Source organism: Lonchura striata, chromosome 1, assembly GCF_050655825.1.
Source record: "Lonchura striata isolate lonStrDom1 chromosome 1, ASM5065582v1, whole genome shotgun sequence".
Classification (NCBI taxonomy): Eukaryota; Metazoa; Chordata; class Aves; order Passeriformes; family Estrildidae; genus Lonchura; species Lonchura striata.
Genome location: NC_140703.1, coordinates 104,667,237 through 104,688,925, shown reverse-complemented (window position 1 = coordinate 104,688,925; position 21,689 = coordinate 104,667,237). Strand labels below are relative to the sequence as shown.

At 41.6% G+C, this 21,689-nt stretch overlaps 1 protein-coding gene across 1 annotated transcript in view; it reads right to left on the bottom strand.

The window, feature by feature from the left end:
• SMS (spermine synthase) overlaps positions 1-21,658 on the bottom strand; it is a 43,257-nt gene extending 21,599 nt beyond the window's left edge. Inside the window, exons 1-4 of the mRNA XM_021553026.4 lie at positions 21,563-21,658; positions 8,444-8,564; positions 1,150-1,243; positions 343-407 (exon numbers count right to left, since the gene is read on the bottom strand). Of these exons, the coding sequence (XP_021408701.1) occupies positions 343-407; positions 1,150-1,243; positions 8,444-8,564; positions 21,563-21,614 (332 nt within the window). The 5' untranslated portion in view covers positions 21,615-21,658. The remainder of the gene's footprint in view (positions 1-342; positions 408-1,149; positions 1,244-8,443; positions 8,565-21,562) is intronic.
• Between the last annotated feature and the right edge of the window lie 31 nt (positions 21,659-21,689).

The following is a 21,689-nucleotide window of genomic DNA, read 5'->3' as shown; positions in this document are numbered from 1 at the left end:
AGTTGCCTCAATACTACAGCCCAGCCTGGCAGTCATAGGGCTGGGTCTGATCCTGTTCACCTTCTCCATGAGCTATGGGATGTGGCCCATAGAGTACAGTTTATTCCCCAGCCTATTCCTCTACCACTTTTGGCTGCCCAGCTCTTTCAGAGCAGTTTGCTTCTGCTTCCATATTGCATTATCTCTCACTATTTCATGCAATCTTCTCAAGAAACTAAAAAAATATCCCATCCATACCTTCATATTCCAGGCTATTCACTGCAATACTGCAAAACCTAACTTGCTTATTATCTGTAGTAACTATGCAGACACGCCACATAAGAAGCAAAGATACAAACTTACCGTTTCACCCTTTTTATGTTACCATGAATCAATTCTTTCATTCTTTCTTCTACTTTGTTTAGAAGCTGCAAAACAGCAAACCAGAAGTACAATTTGTAGATCAGCACTTCATGCAAAATATCTGTTAAATTAGCCTACCTGGAAGTCAAAAGAACAGCACCTGCTATGAAAAGGCTATGAAATGTAACACTAGAAGCCCACGAGTAACTAGCTGGCCTCCTCAGCCTTGTTACTAGCAAGAATGTGCACATTTCAGCAGCTGTCATCACTGCATTTAGCTGTTCTCCAGGACAACAAATCCAAAGAGGGAACATGAGAACCCTTCAAAGTTCCATTCCTGCTACAGCAGTGGCCTCTTCCCCTGCAGTATTCAATGTCTAGAGTCTTCATGCCAGGGAAGATGAAGTTGTTTTTCTCCACGGGGCAAAAGATTGAGTATGAAGGCTTCCCATCTCTCAGAACAGAGAATACAAAGTCTCGCACTAATACACCAGGGCTGTAGACAGAGTATCTCACGTCCTCTCTCACTGCCCTGTGTAGCTAAAGAGACTCAAGCCCTAAGCAAGGCTGCTGTATCCTCACAACTGTTACAAAGATGAGGCCCAGTACTTGCAGAGGAGTGTGTGCATTCACACTCACATGTGTGCACAACTTCAACAGGTGCTACTGCTCCTCATCTGTGAGCATCCAGGTTTGAACTGACCTTAATATCTGTAATCTTTTACCATGACAGACTTTGAGAGACGTGACAAAAAAGGGGTTCCCCATACAATTAGGTAAATCTAGTAAGATAAGCAACACTCGTACCTGATCAACTTCTTCTCTTCCTTTCATGTCATCACTGTAGCTCTGCAGATCCACCAACACTAGTCCATGAGGGTGAATTCTCAAATTGGCAAAACTACAACAGAGACAGTAATGACAATTTTATTATCAAAAACCAGAGTATGGAAAGCAAATCTAAAACAAGGTATATTAAAATTCAAAATGAATATATTTTTCCCCAGTATCTGTAGCTGTTGGCAGCACCAGTTCAAGTCTTCCTCTGCAAGTCACAAAGAGCAAACAAAGTTGCAAGAACTTGCCTATCACTACACAACTAAAAACCAGTAGGAAGCAAAGCAGGGGAACAGGGTGTTAAGCTATAAGAACAGTGGTATAATGAGAAGACACTGCTTGCTAGTCTATAAGGCCTGCTGGAACAGGTGTGTTGGTTTGGGCTTTTTCATTGAAAACAAGCCTTAAGTAAACAGACACTCCTTCCCCTGTGTTTTCCTTTTCACTTCTGGGGATGTGTCTGTTTATCTGTAAGTGAAAAACAATAAGCTTCCTGGAGCAAATCACAGCTTTGACTAGCAAAGAAGTTGCAGCAGCAAATCTCATTGATGAATACAGATGGAAAGACAACAAAACTCCTACTGTATATTTACTACAGAAACATTTAAAGACCAAAGAGCAAGGCTTTGCCACACTAAGTATGTGAGGTGAACAAAGAATCTCCGAGAACTTGCAATTAAGAAAACAAGAATTAAGGGCAGTGGGGAAGGACACCAGGAAACAATGTAGCAGAGGCAAAATCTTTCCCATTCTAGGGAGGAGGAAAGACAGAAACTGGCTGCAAAGGAAGCAGAGGAGAAAAACATACACTGGAAAAAAAAAGCAGAAGAGGGGATGAGAACAAGAATGGCTGAACAAAGAAAGCAGGGTATTCAGGCATAGAAATGCACTAGTACAACCTGAAACCTCAGATAAAGCTGTATCATTCTCTGAATGCTCCATTCTCTGTCTCCTCTTATCACCCCACTCAACCCCAAAGGAAAACACAAACCAACACTTGTTATGACAAAGTTTGTCTGACCTTTCATCTTCCTACCACTCCCACCTTTTTTGTCTCTTCCAGAGCTCCTTTTGCAAAACTGTCAGCCTCAACAGGGATACTACCTCCCCCATGGTGCTGGGACCTTCAGCCCCCAGCTGCAGTCACAGATACAAACCTGAATATTGTGTGTTATCTGAAGATAACTTCTGGCAACTCTAAAACAATCAAATTATGAAACTGACTGAAGCAATTCAAGAATAAAAACACCTTGCTGGCTTTGGAACAGCAGTGATCTGCAGCTCTGATGTGTTACTACTGTCACCCAGTTCTCCTCAGAGGATGGGTCTGGGCACTCCTAGTCTTTCCTGAAGACTCTGCAGACAGGCCCTGCTCCCAGGAAGAAAAGGTGTTTCTACTTACTACACACATGCACACCCACGGCACACAGACTGCCACCACCCTGGAGCGGCCCTCCCTCCATCCCAGAGCTTCCCCACTAGGTGTCCTCCGACACAGGGTTTTGGCTAGGGATCACAAGAGCCTACCAGGATTCTGTCTTTGTGAGGGTTTGGGGGTTTTTTAAAGGAAAGACAAAAGAGCAGAACTTGGAAGCACTTGACACTCCAGCAGGTTTTGGACATGACCATTCACAGAGAAAAGGGTAAAGTCCATAGGCCCTTAGAGCTGTGGCATTACAGACAGAAATATGTATAAGGACTTCAGAAGACAGCTCTGTCATTTGATTTCCTGAAAACTGGCATAGTGTCAGAAATATTTTCACTGTTAGAAAAACTTTTTATCAGTTCACTTCCACATTCTGGGAATTGCTGTTGGCACAAATGAGCAACAGATAGACTGCCCTGTGACTCGAGTTCTCTTTTAAATTAATTTCTCATAAGAATCACACAGGTGTCATAAGATTTGACAGCTGACATCTTCACTTCCCCTGTGACTCGATGAGAGCCTCAGCAGGGGATATTCCTGCCCCTGCTTTGAGATGGGAGGTAAGAGAGGCAGAGAGGAGAGCTGCTCTGAAAGTACAGCCACACAATTCCAGATTTGTAAGTGGTATGACAGCATTAGAATAAAAGACAACAGCCTGCAGAACCATCCATTTCATCCAGCTGCCACCTCTAGCAGAACAGAAGGGTCCTGACACCTGGGGCAAGGGGGAAGATATGAAAGGTAGGCAGCAGGCTGTGTGATGGGACAAAATCTCAAGTTCCAACAGGTTCCAAGTTGCTGGCTGATAGTCTCAGCTGGTGTACAGTAAAAAAAAACCAAAAACTTGAATGAAATTCAAAATACTCAACAATAATACAGGTCCAGGTTGGTTATACCTTAGCTATAAGTTATCTGGATGAAAACAGAGACCTAAAATAAGCTAAAATGCCCATAAAGATTTAAGCACACAGCCAAGAGTACAAGTGTACCTAAAAAAGTTAACAGTCCAGTATTAAGTAGTATTAATGCAGTAGTGGTAGGCCAAAGCAGAGCTCACAAAAAGTTACTAGCAGACAGCAAAGGCTATGCTGGATTTTGCCACTTTACATTTTTCTGCTTGGCAGAACATACATATGAATTTGGTTTCTATCAGCAGCTGCTCTTTTAATATGTGGAAGAGGGTTCTTTAAAACAATGACAATACTTTCCATTTTCTATCTATGAATATACAGGAAAGATTACTTTAAAATCCATACAAGGGGAAAAATAAACTTTGCTTCAAAAGTAGCCCCTCCTGTCTCATCTTTCTGAAAAAATATAACACCTGTTTTTTTTTAGAAAAGCCACCTGCCACGCTTCTGGTGTGTGCTTGCATGTAATTTCATAAAAGTAGCAAGGGGGAAAAAAAAAGCTCAGTGAGGAGGTATCCTCTTCCTTTCCATCTAGCAAGGAAATCTGCATCTGAAAAGCAGCACTCACTAAAGCAGCCCCCATTGTAAGAACACTCCGCTTGCTGCTGCACCTGCATATCTGTCACATCCTCCAAGACAGTGCTCAAGCTTTTTGTGCTTGTATGCAAACAGGTGTCAGCTACAGACACAATTCTATTGAGTTCTGCATCTTAGCACCTGAACATCAGAAAACATCAGATGTCAACAAATAATTCCAAACTGCATGAATCAAAAAGTAACTGCTGGAAACAGGATGCAAAGATCAAAATATTCTAACCCAAAATGCACCATCCTACCTTAGTTAATTGTACTGCAAAGTACAAGGAAACACTGCAATTCCATGTACCCAAGAAAGGATTTCCCAAACCACCACACCCAGAGAATAAAGCTGGATAGAAAGACAGGTACCTACAAACTCCACTTTACCCATCAAAGCTTTTATCTGCTGACTAACTTTGAATCGCTATAAAAGAGAACAGTTCAAGTATTTAAAAAACAGCTTGCCACAAAAAGCATCACCTGTCAAACTACTCAATGAGAGAGGAAATAAAAATTTGCTTTTACTAGGAAAATGTAAAATTTTTGAAAATGGCATGAGACTGCTTCACTAAAACATACTCTTTTTTAAAGTTCTTCACCTTAATTACAAAGTACTTGAGGGATCTTAAGGAGCTAGGCAATCACATTATACTATTAGTCCAGTTCTGTTTTTACAGAAGAAGAAAATCAAACCAATAAAACCATTTGCTGATTCCTACCAACTGCTTCTTATTCTTCAGCCCATTTTTACACTCTGGGTCACTCCATAGGCAACTACAACATTTTAGCCTGCAACAAAGAGCTGAGGAATGTTCATCCTGCTCCTTTAAAATGCGCTGTCTAGCATACAGAGTGGTTAGCAAAGGACTAACAAAGAAAAAGTAAACACACTCCCCTCTCCCTTCAGAGTGTTAACATATTCATCAGCATCTCTGTGACATACAAACCAAATTCAACTGGCTAAAGCTTTCACTGCTGTGAAATCAACTGCAGTAGGATTAGAACTTCTCTAAATGAGAATTCAGACACCAAAGTAAAAAATTAATGTGTAGTATAAGGGAGGACAAAGCTTTTCTAAAAGACACTCTTCTACTGTAGAAACAATGACTCAAGTTTCAGGTTTTGGGGGTTTTTTAAGAACTTCAAGGTGGAACATGAGGGACATCACAAAAGAAGGAGCACAGATGCACAAGGAAAAAAAACAATCAAAGCTCTATGCAGTATAATAAAAGACTACTCGCTCACAAGCAGTAATGAGATTAAGTATTAGTTGAGAAGACAGCAATTTGTAAGTTTTAGCTTCACTGATTTTTCTCCTTAACTTAGATGTAACAGCACTTCTCAACCTATTGAAATATACTAGGTAATATGACTCTGTACTAAGTCATATATACATTAAATAAGGTAAAAACTTCATATTTTAGACCTAACTTAACTGTTTAGTCCAAGATAGTGAAAGCATGCTGGCTTAGTGTGACCCTATACAAACCACTCTAGAAGGAATCTAAAAACACAAAACTCAGAAAAACAACACTGCTTGAGACTCAAAACTCAAGAGACAGTGTTCCACTCCGGCACATGCTACTGCTCCGCAGGCAGTGCTTGGGCAGGGCGGCTGGCAAAGCAGAGAGGAATGCATCCATCCCCACCACTTCAGAGAAGAACTTGAGTGGCTCAAGTGAGCCATTCCCTGCCCCACTCCAGAGCCTTGTGTCGACAACCCCATTAGTAAATTTCTTCAACTGAACCTCCCTCAAATAGGTTTTTTGTCAGAACAAATCACAAATTAAATGGACCAGGTAGAGTTGCCACATGACTTTTGCTTGCTTAGCTTTGCACAAAAGAGAACAGGGATCTGTTGCTTTGGTAATGACAACAGGAAAGCAGGTCTTAATCCCCAAATCAGCTCCAATTCGTTCAACCAGCACAGCCCTCCATGGAGCTGTTCCCATGGTGGCTTTGTCAGACTGCTTTGTCAACAGCAGGGCCCACAATTCCAGACTGCAGCATGGGGCACCCTGCAGGCTATGGGGGTTATCTCAGCAAACTTTGGAGTACAGACATTGTTTAGCAACACATTACTTCTCAAATATTTTCCCCAGGGATTAGTACCCAGCTTGTCACATCAACTGCACATCTGTCTTGCAATGGCTCGGTCACCTTTGGCTGGCTAAAAACACGTTTGTGTGCACATGCTCACAAACCCTTACTCACAGACCCACTCCATCTCTCCTTCTAGGGAACTTGTGACAAGTTGTAGCCAGCCATTCTTACAAGAGCTGCTCATAACATACCTACATCACAATTCTTTTTTCCAAGTTTTACTACAAGCTGCTGCTAGAAATGAAGTGCATTCACTGCTTTGCAGGGAAAGAAGAGAAAAAGTCTGCATGCCTTGGCTACTTTCTTCGTAGTTGTGTCAGGTAATATTTTTATGCTAACTAAAATGTATGACATTTTAGGGTACTAACATAAAGTGCAGACAAACTTGCCGATTTTAAAACAGAACTAGGAAGTTCTGTTTTAACTATTTAGTTCAGTTGAAATCCATATGCTTATCAGTTCACTCTTACAACTTGTGAAATGTGTTTGTTTTACAAGGATTTTTGACTGTCCAGTCTGTTGGGTTTTATGGGTTTATAACCTCATTTGTTTAAGTTAACTGAAACTACATCAAACAAATACAAACTACACTAGCAGAAATATACTATTTAGGGTTACCTTAAAAAATTCAGGCTCGTTATATAACCAGAGGAAACAAAACTGCTGAGGTCCCAAAACTCACAGAAAGTTCCCCTACACACGTTTAGTTGACAGTGTAACAAGAGCAATCAAGTCAGCTATTTTAAAATATAGGTTTTTATAAAAACCTTTCTCAGAAATGCTTCCAGGTGCCAGTTCACTTATCTCTTGGAAAAGTTATGCAACAAAACACTGTTTTCTAGGAAGTTCCTGGAACACATCAAAAGACAGGCAATTTAACTCTGAAACTGCTCCTTTAGAAGAAGCTATCATCTTAAATTATGATCAAATGAATGATCAAATAAATCTGCAAAAAGAAAACCCAATTTGAGAATTCACATCTCAAATCCCTCTAACACTCAAAGAAATGCAGGAAAGCAACCTGAGGTCACGTAATCAAATACACCCAACCTTTTAATCTTCTAATTTCTTTTTACTTTTAGGTATTATCTTTTAATTCTTCAGAGTTGGTAGAATCTTGATATTATCTTTTTAGGAGAATTACATTAAAGTTTAACTCAATAGAGAGGAAGGATAGAATCAGAGTAGAAAATTACCAACTTTGATATCTTTTCACTGACCCAGAGACAAAAGGTTACCAGAACTCAATGTTGATCAAATTATTCAGGAAGAATAAAAAAGCACAGGTAATTAAAGACAAATAAACAAGGCTGTACAAAAGCAAGACAACTAACAGGTTTTCTAGACAAATTAAGTACAATAACCAAGTAATTTTGAGCAGAAAAAGCCAGTGCCACATTTGAAAAGCTAACTGAAATCTAATAAAAACTTCATAGAGCACAACTGAGAATGATAAACATAGAACTACTAGTATCTACTTACTTGTTACCTTAGTTTGTGTCCCAAAAACCCCCCACCAAAATAAACCCCAATTAAACAAACAGAAACAAACCACCAAACAAAACAAATCCAACCAGCAAAAAACAGAAAACACGCAACCCCAAAGCAGCAACTGCCACAATTATGACAATAACAATAAAGAAATTTAGTGCAATAAAACTATGGTAGTTACTTATAAATAGACCAGATTAATGTAGACCATAATCAACTAACTGTAAGGCAGCATCAGGAAATCAAGTGAATGTAGTTTTGTTTATCAGTTTGTCCCAGCAGACTCAGCTTTTGTGTCACTAATGACACCAACCACCCTTATCATGCTGTTAATTACCTCAGAAGCTGCTTGAAAACTTGAAGCATAACAGCATGTAAATACAGACAAACACAAAGTTGTCGTTGTTCACATGCCAAGGTTAGACTCCAACATGTTTAGACATATTTAATGGTCAGAAAATCACAAATACATTGAACTGACTTGAGCTTTCCTGCATCTGGAAGGACTAGTGCTGAGACCAAGGCACCATTCTATGGTACAGACCAGACTGACCAGCTCAACCTTCTGATATCCAAACTGCAAGATGACATAGTCCAGATTAGAAACAATATTCTGCTTTATCATAGCTACTTCATACACAAGGCTGATAAAAGGATAGGTTTCCCTCTCAACACTACCGGAGGTCCAATAGAGGGAGAAGTAAACATTTTAAGGAAGGACAGTGGAGACATAATCAAAAGAAAATCCACTCACCTGCCATTTTTTTTAATGTAGGTTACTAAATAACCATGGTCTTCCCAGTTATGAACTGTTTCTGTCATTCCCTGCTCCTGAAAAATGGGCTGTAGAGCTTTAAGAACGGCATTACAATCAGCTGCAAGATTAAGAGAGAAAAAAAGCAATCAGTGAGGATTTTCCACTCAAGTTACTTCTGCCTCTTTTTAGAGGCTGGAAAGTTTTTCCCAGAAACCTGGATTAATTTTTCTTTAAGTACCATTTGACCACTCTTTCATGTATCTTCTCTTCTGCCATCCTCATCTACCCAGACATATTTCTCAGTGCATGGGTATCCAAACAACTTTAAATCAGTTTTCACGCCTGAGCAGAAATGGTTATCTACTATGGATGTAATTAGAGTATTTTTATTATGGCTACTATTGATCATATACTATATCACAATCCACACAAGTCTTTACTTACATAATTACTTTTTAAATCATTTAATACACAAACAGCAATCCCAAAAAAAACCACAGAACTGAGAAGAAACCTCAAAAAAATGTTAAGCTGTAATACTAGATAACTACAAAGGCATTGAAGACTAACCTATCCATTATACCCCTACACAACATCCTTTTTTCTAATATCCAGGTCAGATCAAGTCCCCAGCTGAAATCTTCATAATAGTATGAAAAAGAACTCTCAGAAGAGCACAAAAAGCTCACTTGGAAGTAACTGACATTACTCTGGTACAACTACCTTCAAAAGCAAGCTGATAATTTGTCCATACAGGTGTTTCCTTAGTCAGAACATGCTAAGTTCAGAAGTCTCAAGGTTGCTATACAGTTTTGTGGGGGGTTTACTACCCTCAACACAGCTTTAATGAACAATTTTAGTTTCTTCAATTAAGTGTCTCAAAAGCAAGTTGCAAGCTTTGCCCATTTATTTTGGAGTTGACAAGGTGAATTAGTGGAGGATGCTCCTAAAATTGCACTTAGCAGAAGACAGACAAAACTGGAAAGACTTACCACACCAGTGTCAGTGAGGAGACCTAACAAAACATCTACAGGATGTTCCTAGAAGACAAGTAACATCACTTCCACCTCACAAAACACAGAACTAAGCCACTATGGTCATGCAGTATGGCATCAATACAACCAGGATTTATTATCTCCACCAGAGAAATCACCTGACACTGAGGTAGTACGGAGGCAGAGTTTACAACCAATGCTTCAGCACAGACACAATCTTCCCCACTGTGACTTTTTTAAAAGAGTTATTCCCAAGGTAATTACTTTCTTTTACCCCTGTTCCCAAAATGCACATACATTGGAAGTAAAGGGAGCCAGCAGACATAATCAGCAAGTTTCCAGGATAAAATGGAGTTGTACGAGCTACAAAGAAGTGAAAAAAATATCCATACCAAATAAACCAAAGTCCATCAATCAATCGTCTATCCAACTCCACAGCAGACTAAGCTAAAAATCTAATTGCTTGAAACTTATGTTTGCCCAGCCATAAACCCTAGACTTGAATTACCCCTGAATATTTCAACCAGACTGAAGTAACTGATAGAGTATTTACTTTTCTTCAAACAAAATCAAGAGCAAGGCAATTTCCCAGTAGCCAAGGATATTTAATAAAAATTGGAAGGTTTTGCTTATCACTCATTCTATCTGATCTCAATGCATGTTCTGAGATAAGATTTCTTTTTCACCTTCTAAATCTCACTCATTAACTCATGTTACAAACTAAAGGCAAATAGAATTGACAAAACTAAATTCTGCTAGCTCACAGTGAATTATTTAACTGCTGGATCCTTCTTAGTCAGGAGCACCACTGATGAAACAGCACAGTCCACTACCACCATGGAACTTCCTCCTTCCCCTACCTTTCTGTAAAAATATGCATCATCTGTACCAGTAAGATTTTAGACTTCCTATCCAGTGTCAGGTTCTACCACAGCACAGGCAATAGGGCTCAGAGTACACAGAGTGTCTACCCAGTAACCATGGTTACTACAGTAGTAATAAACTGGCCAGCAATCAAACCAACATGTTTTTCAGACATCAAAAGAATAGATAAATGGGGCCATAACTATGAGCCACAGTTCTTAAACAGGTTCTAATCTCTGCTTTGCACTGGTAAGGGAATTTTGCGAGGCTCACTTTGAACTTGCAGCTTCTGGCAGGCCATCAGCCATTTTGGAGAAGGTAAGAGCAGCTGCTCCAATGCCAGTACATTCACAATGAATTTTTGTTACTTCAGATATGTCATCCCCACTTCTTCAGTAACATTTGCTTCTTTTCCCAACTCCCTTACCTTCTCCGTTTCTTCCACAACAAATGCCTACTTTCACCATTTACTTCTTAAGCCACAGAAACATTAAAAACTCTGTTTACTAATGTATTGCATACCCTCCAAGGACCAAGAGCAAAATTACATGAGACCCAAATTGAACCACTGTCCAACCAACCCCCAAACCACTTCACTTCTGCAAGACAACAGTAAGATGGAGAACAGAGTGAAAGAACTGAAGTACTCATAACACATGTAGCCTGTTTTCAAAAGCTTTAAGGAATCCTGCTAGGTGCATCTTGGCAGACACTGCAGGACAAATCATCACAGATACTTTTCTGCTCCATGAACATATCAACCCCTCATATACACCTCATCACTCAGCCGCAGAGTTCTTTGTTAAAAAACAGGCACAAGCTTGATTAAGCTCTCCCAATTATGCTATTAACTTTAGGAAATTAAAACAACAACATGCTCTTTCACCAGGTATCCTTTTAGTTATACCACCCAAGATTTGCCTTGGAGGGCTAATTAACTCTCCCAAGTTGGAGATTCCCTTATAAAATGTTTGAGGTCTAAGTGGTTGCTTGAAGGCATCAGGAAGTTTCCGTGATCTCAGGATATCTCACCCAAATCCACTTGTCACCCCCTCACTCCAAGCTCAGATATGCTCTTATCAAGCATTGATAAGCAAATAGGACAATGGTGATTAAAACAAGAATACCTCTGAATCTACATCTAAATGCTTATTCAAGTAGTCATTATTTTTTTGGTTATTAAGGAACAAAAGAAACAAACTCTGGATATCAAGTATAAAATACTGGTTTAGGCATTTTATAATTAGTTGCCAGAAGTAATGAAAAATGCCCAGAATTTCAACTTTAGAGAACAGGAACAAAACCCACTATGTATAGGATTTGAAATATATGTATTTTTCAGGAGAGTTAATGCCCAGTTTAGCCAGAATATTTTTGAACCCCAGCACATCTGAAGAGAAGACTCGCAGCAGTTGCAGATGTTCCTCTGAATTTGAGCAGCAAAGCAGTCAGTAATTGACAGTAATCTGTGAACCTGAGAGCAAAGTGCAGAGTTGCTGTAATCAAGTCTGGTCTCATGCACAACACTGGCTAGTTCCACCCTGATACTTGAGCTCAGTGCTGGAATCATCTGCTATTGAGCCAGACTATCTCTAAAATATTCTGGATTAAGACTTCTTCATGCTTTACAATTAACAAAATTTCAGTAAACTATGGGAACAGATTAATTTTCATTTGAAAATATTCACCCCATTTCCAACTTTAAATTTTTCTTACGCTGATTTTCACTAATTTCTTCTAATAGTTGAGAATATAGCATAACCAAAACAATAAAACACATCAAAGCATTTATATATGATTCTGCAACTGAAGAATTTTGTCTTAGCAGCTAGATACTCAGTAGAGAAAGGTGAAGAAAACAAATCAAACTAAGTGCTACATTAAGAACACATTAAAAAGTTAGCATACATTAGGAATAAAGATGCAGAATATGCTTATAGTAAACAGCAACCTAAACTGCTGGCATATTGTTTTAGTTCAGAGCTGTTTAGGTTGTTTCAACATAATAAACTCTTGTGTTTTGCAAGTCTGATTTTCTTGCACACAGGCACTTTGCCTATCAACTCAAATTCTTCAAAATTCTTACAGGAAAAGGAAATACAGAGACAGAGTGGGGGGGCGCCACATACAAGTGGTGAAGGAACGCACCTGACAGAAGAGATTAATTTCTAGGCAGCTGAGGTCCAGGGACAGTTCAAGAAGAGCAGCAGGAGGGGGTACCTCCAACGTGCTACAGCTGCACACCTGACTGCTCTGGCACTGAACTCAGAGTCAAAACTGGCAGCCCCCTCCACCACCACCACCTCTTACTGGAAATAGTGTCCTCAGGCTCGCAGGTGTACAGGGAATCTCTCACTCACAGACTGATCCAAGGCATTTTTCCAACACCAATATTAATGCCAGTATCTCAATCTTAACCATCAAAAAACTGTAGAATTAAGAGGTGTGCAGCAGAAATCTTTGGTGAGCAAATTGTTCATAAACTTTAAAAATCCAGAGCCAAGGAGAAGCACAGGCTCCCACGTATTTTCCATGTCCTAGATGTTTTTAGCACTTGAGAAAATAGAAATAAAAACAAAAAACCAACCAAACAAAGAAAAAAACACCCACCAAAAAAAAAAAAAAAAGCTAAAAGTCACAACTGTTTATGGAAAGTCAACAGCTGCCGCCTCCTCCTCCTAGGTCCCCCCCTCCCCTCCATTGTATGTGACCAGGTAAAACAGTACATAATAATTTGCAGATAACTTGTTATCACTTAGTCATCAACTCCTGCATGGCAATCTTTTTCTTAGAACTAGAAAACTTGAGGACTGTAATTCTTTTGTGCTAGTTAAAAGGATCTGCCTGCACGGAAAATGAGTGAGCAGAGCACACTGGTGTTTGGAACAGACTATCCAGAGTTTTCATAACAATATCACAGGCTCAACTCAAGTCTGAATGCCAACAGTTGCCTAAGCTGAGTCTTGTCCTCCAACAAGAAAATAACTCCACACCCCACAAGAATGAAAGTACACCCTCCAAGCATACTCCAAGACCCCTGCTTTCATGACTACCCAGAACAAAGCAGGTAGCTTTTTCCAAACATGTAAACAGATTCAAATAAATAACAACTGGCTTTAGCAACATACACCTTCTGGGTATTAAGATTCAAAGTCTCCCACCAGAACACACACACAGGAAAAATCCTTTGTTTTGTCCTTGACAGCTCTGCAAGAGAAGAAAACACCAGGAAGAGGAAAATCATACTAAAATTACTCCTTTGAATCAATTTACACCCACAAGGATCATCCTCATTATACTGACTTCGACACAGAAGCCAATAAATCATATATGGCATGAGGCTTATGGGGGCAGCAGGTGGAAATAGTCATCTACTACTCATTCATCCATGGGAAAACAGATCATTGAGTTTTCTAGTGCACATGCTCTATTGCATCACGTATTACACAAGGCTAGGAGTAGAAGCCTGCTTTTTCCAAAGGTTTCCACAGAACATCTCCCCCTATTTTTAAGGATTTCCAGCTACATAGTGAATGTGGGCAAATACAGCTATTCTGTATCACATCAGCAACAACATGAACTTAATGGCACTTCCATGTGATCACCAGAGCCAACAGGAGTCACTCTGGGCATCCAAGGGTCCCTTAGGAAATTGTGAGTAAAACAAGCATGATCAGAACAAGCTCTCAAAGCATTAACAATACCCAGCTACAAAAAGGAGAATTCAACACTCTCTCCTCCCCTGCCTACCATCACCTTTGTATTAGCTCCCTAATCACTTTCAAGGGAGAATTCTACAGATCTCAAGTTTTCAGCAAATATAGGTCTATGAGATCCATTCCCTTCCATAATGGAATAAATAGGCTAAAAGTAAGTTAGCCTTCACCCTTCCTCTACTTGATTGGCTGTATTACATCTATCAAAATATCTAATTTACTGCACAAATATAGGGTGCCTCTGCTTGCGGGTTCATCAATATCTGAAGGCTCATTCCCAATGATTCCTACAGAAGAATGTATTACGGAAAATTTAAAAGACTCCACCACAGAGACCTGTGAGTGGGGTTTTCCCTTATTAGCTTTCAGCAAAATTTAAGAAAACCTCATGTCTGGAAGCACATTAGGAACCATATTTTCAATCACTAGTAGAGTCTCCCCCATTCACTCTGACATCTACAAATGATTTCTTTCTCTATTTTTAATTAAATATATGCTTTAAAAGTATTTTCCTATACCTGGCATCTAATTGCAGTTAGTAATGTTATGACATCCAATTGTTAACTTTTTCAATGCCCAGCTTCTGGAAATGTGCACAATAGATCACAAAGCAATTCTCTGGTAACTCCAAAAAAAACCCAAGACAACGCAGGCTTCCATTTGAGCCTTAGTATCAACAAATGTAGTTTCAATGCCTTAACAAACTTCATTTGTCCCCCAGTAACACACAACTCAAGTCCACCAACTGGTATACAAAGACTGTTCACATTTTAAATCTTAGCATCTGTTGAAATACCTGTAACCCTTCCGCACAAGAAAGCTCTAGAGAAGAAAACACCCTTGGTAACAGAACTTCAGCATGTCCAAATCATATGAGCTCTTCTGATCGCTTACATTTTTCAAGCCACTTTCATCACCTCACCTGTTAATCTTCTACATAACCATTATGCATAGTACTTGTCCTATATACTTTTCTTTCAAGGATTTTGATATTTAAGAGGCATGGTCAGAGAAATGCATCTGAAATGGAAATACTGATGTGTCAAAAGCAGTCTTCATTTCCAGCAACAATTTGCTCTACAGCCTCAAACCAGAGCCTCACAAAAAACATCTCCCACACTGTTAGCCTTCACCTTTGCAGGTGACACAGTTCCTTCATGTCTCAGCAAGCAACCACTGAGAACTTGACATCATGCTGGAGAATCAGATAATTATATTTTCAGAGTTCCAGTCATAAAGCATTTTAATCTTCAAACCTAGAAACCAACAAAAGCAGGCAATGAGTTCATAGCAGTCGTTACTGCTAAAAATGGAAAGCTATTAATACCTGTATTAACACCTCCTGACAAGCCCCATTTGTGCTCTGACACTCAGCAGGCCAGTTCTTGGTCCAGGCCTGCCAGAACTAGACCATGGAGACCTGCAGGGCTCAGCTCATAACAGCCCAGACAAAGGCGCAGGCTGAGCCCACACCACTCGCGGAGGCTGCTAAGGAAATACAACCAAAACAGACCCATTCCTGAACTGCAGTTGCAAACACACCTTTAGCCAAGGTTGATAACATATTGCAAGCTCCAGAGACATCCAAGTCTTGTTTAATACTTATTTACATGGTCTTCACATACAGATCATTGCTAAGGAGTCAGCAAATTTTGTTCACATACCATAAATCAATAAGGTAAGGAGATAAGCCTGTCATCTGCATGTTATCACTGCAATCAGGTGTTTCAGCACTTCAGACAACCCAATGCTTGACAGAACCAGTCAAATTTAGCTATAAGGATCAGAGATACCATTCCCTCACAAGAAGTTCAAATATACTTAACATGTTTTTACAGCTAACTGCAGCCAGCTCCAGCCACAAAAGCAAAATCTGTCTCATAGGAAAAAACAAAGCCTTAGCATCTCTAGTACATCAGACAACAAAAGCAGCCACTAGAGAACATCAAATTAGAAGTAACTCTGTACAGGTAAGTGCTCAAATCTGTTATTGATGAGTTTTATTTATAATCTTAGGCTAATACTGAACTTGACATATTTTTCCTCCTTCATACACAAGTTTGACTTACTTGAGAAAGAAACCACAAGTTTTCAAGAGAAATATCAAATCTTCAATTGCAGTCATCTCTTGCTGCATTCCCTGCTATTTCTACACTTATTATGGGATGAACAATGTTTCAACATCTAGAACTATTGATTATCTGCTAAATAAACTAAACCAGCACCAGTTCCAAATTGTCTTTATTACAGCAAGACACAGTTCAAAACACAAGCAACTGAACTCATGCAGTGTTTTCCCAGGTAGAAGTTAAGGCAGAGATTTCAGAGACAGTAGCAAGTAAAAGCCAATGCAGCACTCCCCAACTCCCCCCCTATCCCCACAGTACTTAGTTCTCCTAAACACTCCTCTTCCCAGCATTTACCCTTTCAGAAACACATTTTCTTAATTAGTTCTTAAAGTAAGGAAACTCAACAAAAATGCTTTTAAAAGGTGTAAAACTCAAAACCTTGTGTCTTCTCCCCTTCAAAAGTTTACATCAACACAGCCAAAAATAAGCACATGAAACATCAGTACTGCTCCATGAAGAACATTAAGACTTCCAATCCAAACAAAGACAAGAATGAAAATATTATTTTAACTGCATTCAGTTCAAATATTTAACAATTTGATGGCCAAGTAAAAACTTCAATACTAAAATATTTAGGAAGGTAACTCAGAACACCTGGTAGTTAAGATTTTACCCCAGCATAGTGCCAGAATTGAACAGTGGACCCAACCCTGCAAACAGGAAGCAAGCCACTAACAGAGGATGCTCAGCCTACAAAAGGTCATTCCCTTCCTTTTATCTCCTTGAAAATATTAATTTGAGGAAAACCAGATCGTGTGCACACACACATTCACTTGAAATTTTTCTTAAATTTAAGCATTGCCCTACCTGCACTCTCTCAAACCCCAGCATTCCCAGAGCGTGTAATTCACCCAAAAGCTTCCTAAGCTTTTGTTTTAGTAACTGTGTCAGCTCAGGTAATCACTGCTGTCTTCCACCAGCTCACTCATCTTTGCACCAAATATGTATATACTTTCATAATAAAGTCCTCAAACTAAGTAACTGGAGGAGTCTCAAATTCATCTCTTCTGACTAACAAAAAGACCACAACTAAAGTTTTCTATGCCCAAGTTAAAGAAGGCCAGTGAGCTGTGTCGATATTTATAAATATTAGTCTTCTTGTATTTTAGGATAGGGAGCACTCTGCTGCTTGCCTGCTAAAGCTGTCTATCTCAAGGGTCACAGATAAGTAAAATACCTCTGTTCAAAGGCCTGAACTCTTGAGTTGCTAATTTAACCAGCTCTTGAGAAGACCATTACTGAAACTCAGGCTGTTCTATCCAGCTAACCAAAGATTCACCCCTGCTTGTATTTTTAACTGACTACTCCTAAAAAATTAATAAGGTGCCTAATTAGAGGAAAGAGTGACAAGGACAGGCAAAGGGGCCTTTTTTAAAATAGTATATAGATTTTTATCGTACACAAAAAAAGCCAAGGACAGCACACAGACAAGCAAAAGGGTGTTTTTTTTAATAGTATACAGATTTCTGTAGCACACAAAAATATTTATTGAAAAGTTTGAAAAAAACTGGCAGCTTTTAGCAGAAGTACATGGCTTTAATCATCTCATGTAACCCTACTCCCAAGGCAATACTGCGTTCCCCCATCTAAAACCAACCCAAGAGGACCTGTTTTGTCAAACTCCCCAGACCCATGTTTTTATTTGCATTTCCAACAACCTTATGGAAGCATGACTGCAAACATGAAGAAATGGCTATGTAAGTTATTGATGTCACAATTCTTGCTGAGTACATTTGAGTCCTGAAGAATGTACATGTCAAGCTGCACAGTCCAATACTCCAAGACAACTGGAATGCCTGAAGAAACTAGGGCTGTTATTGAACAGGTTTGTAACATGCCAAGTCAGTCAGCCAGTGGGAACAACCCACCAGAATTCACACCATTCTGCAGCACAAGCAGTTGCTAACAGCTGCACAAGTATTAACACATGACAAAATCCCATAGTCCTCATGCAGAGCTGTATCCTGGAGATCTTCCCCTGCCAGCAACAAAGACAGCCTGCATCCTTTACTCACAGAGAATCTCAGAAAACTGAGGATAGACAAGAGACATAACCAGAGAACAAAGTGATAAACAGATCCCAGAGAACTATAAACATCACAGCCTTTATAGTCATCTTCAGTCTTGATGGTAGACAATTACAGTGATACCTTTGGATAGCTGCTATATTAAATGTGGACAGTGAGGAACACATACAGATTATTTCAACAGTGTATAATGACTCAGACCAAGCAGATTCTTTAAAAAAAAAAAACCCATCATTACCATGTACAGTTACTGCAAGATACATGCAATGAAACAAACTATTGTACAACCTTCCTACAAAGTACAGATGCAATTATTTGGACTTGTGCAAAACCTTTGACATGATCCCTCACAACATCCTTCTCTCTAAACAGGTGAGAGCTGGACTCAGTGGGTGAACTGTTTGGTGCATAAGTAAGTTATTGGACAGACCCATCCAGAGGGTCATGGTCAGTGGCTCAGCATTCCAATGGACATCAGTAACAAGAAGTGCCCCTCAGGTCCATAAGGGCACCAGTTATTCAGTATGTTCATTAATGACAGACAAAGAGATCAGTTACAGATGGCACCAAGCAGAGTGGCACGGTTGCCACACTTGAAGGATGGGAAGGCATGAAAATGGGTCTGGACAAGCTTGAGAAGTGGCTCATGGGAATCTCATGAGGTTTAACAAGGCCAAGTGCCATGGGTTGCACCAAGGTCTGGGCAACTGCTTTTATCAACAACATCTGGGGATGAACAGAACAAGAGTAGTCCTGCCTAGGACTCAGGGGTGCTGGTGGGTGAAAGGCTGGGCATGATCCAGTAACAGGCATCTGCAGCCCAAAAAAACATCAGTGTCCTGAGTGTTCACGGCACTGAGCACAACAGGGTGAGGAAGGGAATTCTGCCCTTCTGTTCTGGTGAGGCCCCACTTGCACTGCTGCCTCCAGCTCTGCGGTCCCAGCACAGGAGGGATATGGACCTGTTCAAGTCCAGAGACAATCAAGTTTAAGATGTTCAGAGAGATGGAGAATCTCCTCTACAAGGAAAGGCTGAGAGAATTGGGATTGTTCAGTATGGAAAAGATAGCTTTGAGGCGACCTAATTACAGCTTTCCCGTACCTGAAGGGAACGCAGAGTTGAAGGGAAACTTTTGAAAAAGAGCCTGGAGTAACAAGGGAGAATGGCTTCAAACTGAAAGAGAATAGGGTTCAGTTCTTTACTGTGAGGGTGGTGAAGCATTGGGATAGACTGCCCAGAGAATCTGTGGATACCACATCCCTGAAAGTGTTCAAGGCAGGTTGGATGTGGTTCAGTGTAAACTGACCTAACCCAAGGTGTAGCTCCCCATGGCAGAGAACTTGCAAGTACATAAGGTCCCTTATCTACGTAGATAAGGTCACTTAAGGTCCCTTTCAACCCATCCATGACAAGCTGGCAACTTTTGTTATATTAACAGCGACACAAAAATGCGCATTTGTCAAAAACAAGTACACAACTAATGTTTTGAGGAACATGGAGTGCGCATTACCAAGTTTACAGATTCCGCCTTGTTCAGGGGGAAAGATGAACCAACTTTAGCTGAGACCTAGAAAAAAACATGTTATCCTCACAAGATCTGAAGGTCCAAAATCAAACATTTAATTTTACTAAATGCCATTTCATGGCATTCCAGACCATTCAGGAGTCTAGTTGTCCACCTAATTTGGAGAAAAAAAACTGAATTAGTTGACAATTTATGATTAAGCTATAGGGTTTAGCTCCTGTAACATAACCTACACATGCACATTCATCAACTTTTTCTATTTAGATGACTGTTTGTGCTTTGGACCATAGACACTAGATGAGAGGAGAAACTCCACATAAGAAGTACAAACCATTTACTGGGCTGTCATAGCTGAAAGAAAGTTCTTCATATTTCACTGAAGAGGTCTGTTTTGCTGAGACAAATGTAAGGGAAAAATGCTTCTTCCTTCCTTTGATCTACACAGCAACACTTCTACAGTGGGTCCATCCTCCCATCCCCACTTAGGCACATCCATCTTGGTGAGAGAATGATGCAAACACTGCCCTCAAAAGTAAAGGCAAGTGGAAAAGCCTACCTAAAATCAAAGCAATTGCTGAGATCCTTACCACATTTTCTAATGAACAGCATTGTTTTTTATACCATAGAGGAGCTAACATACCTATGGCTTATTTTCCATACACCTACTTTATCCCTGGCGATTTGCATCCTTCTGTAGAAGCCAGTTATTGTTGTAACTCTTGAACCTATGGTAGTTCAGTGGACTACAGACACAAAGAGGCCATTGTGGGGGGCTGGCTGGTTTCTCTGAAACTGGTTTTTACACTAGTCTGGTTTACCAATTCTGCTCATGCTAGATTAGTCAAGCACAAGATGCAAGGAAAATAGCAGGACTATCTCATTTACCATTAAAGTGGCTAATCCGCCCTGAAAAAAACCCCGTGTAAAAGGGAAACTGAAAGGTTTTCACTGTGAAAACCACCGAAAGCACACACTCTTTGGGAACAACTGCAGCAACACCTTCCCCTTCCTGCTCCCGGCTCTCCGAAGCGCACATGCAGCAATGCCACAAAGGGCACAGCTCGCAGCAAAGCCCCCGTGGTCAGAAACCTCTTCCCAAACCAAGCTTTTAGAAGATTTTGTCTGCAGATGCAGGGCACTGCCTTCACACCGAACTGGGAAGGAGAAAGGGGTTCCACAAGGAGGCGAGGCCGGCCCGGGAGGCCACACCGAGCCCGCGGCCTGGCCCGGCACTCGGCGAGGCGCTTTGGCGCCCGCGGCAGCTCCCCCTTCCCCCACCAAACCTTCCCCCGCCTCGGCCGCGGCAAACGCGCTGGTGGCCGCGGCTCCGGGCCGGAACGTGCCCCTGCAGCCACCCGGGGGCAGGCCTGCCACGGCCCGGCGCTCCTGCCCCAGGTTCCCGCAGCCCCGCAGCGACACCGCACGCCGCGCCTCGCTCGGCGGCAGCCGCAGCCCGGTGCGCCCAGCCCGCCTCAAGCGCGGCGCGGCCGCAGAGCCCGGGCGGCCTCGGGGTGCCCCGGCCCGGCCGCTCGCCCACAGCCGGGCTGTGCTTCCCTTCCCCGGCCCTGCCGTTCGGCGCCTCCCGCCCGCCCCGGCCCTGCCCAGCCCCGCCGGTGCCCCCGAGCGGGGCAGCCCCGCCGCGGCGGGCCGTGGGCAGGAGGCCGCAGCGGGCCGCCCGCCGGCCCCGGGGCTCGGGCGGGCACCGCAGACAAACACGGCCCGGCGGGAGCGCGGGGGAAGGCCGGAGCGGGGAGGCGGCGCCCGCGCGGGCCGCAGCCTCGGCGGCCCCGGCCGGACAGCGAACGGGGCGGGCGGCGAGGGGAAGGTGCGCGCCCCCCGCCGCCGCGGAGCCCGGTTACCTGTGGCGCCGAGCAGGAAGTCCAGGGTGCTGTGCCGCGCTGCTGCTGCCATAGTGAGGTAGAGCCCTGTGCCATGCCTGGAGCGGCGGCGGCGGCGCGGCCGAGCGGCGGAGCGGCCCTATATGCG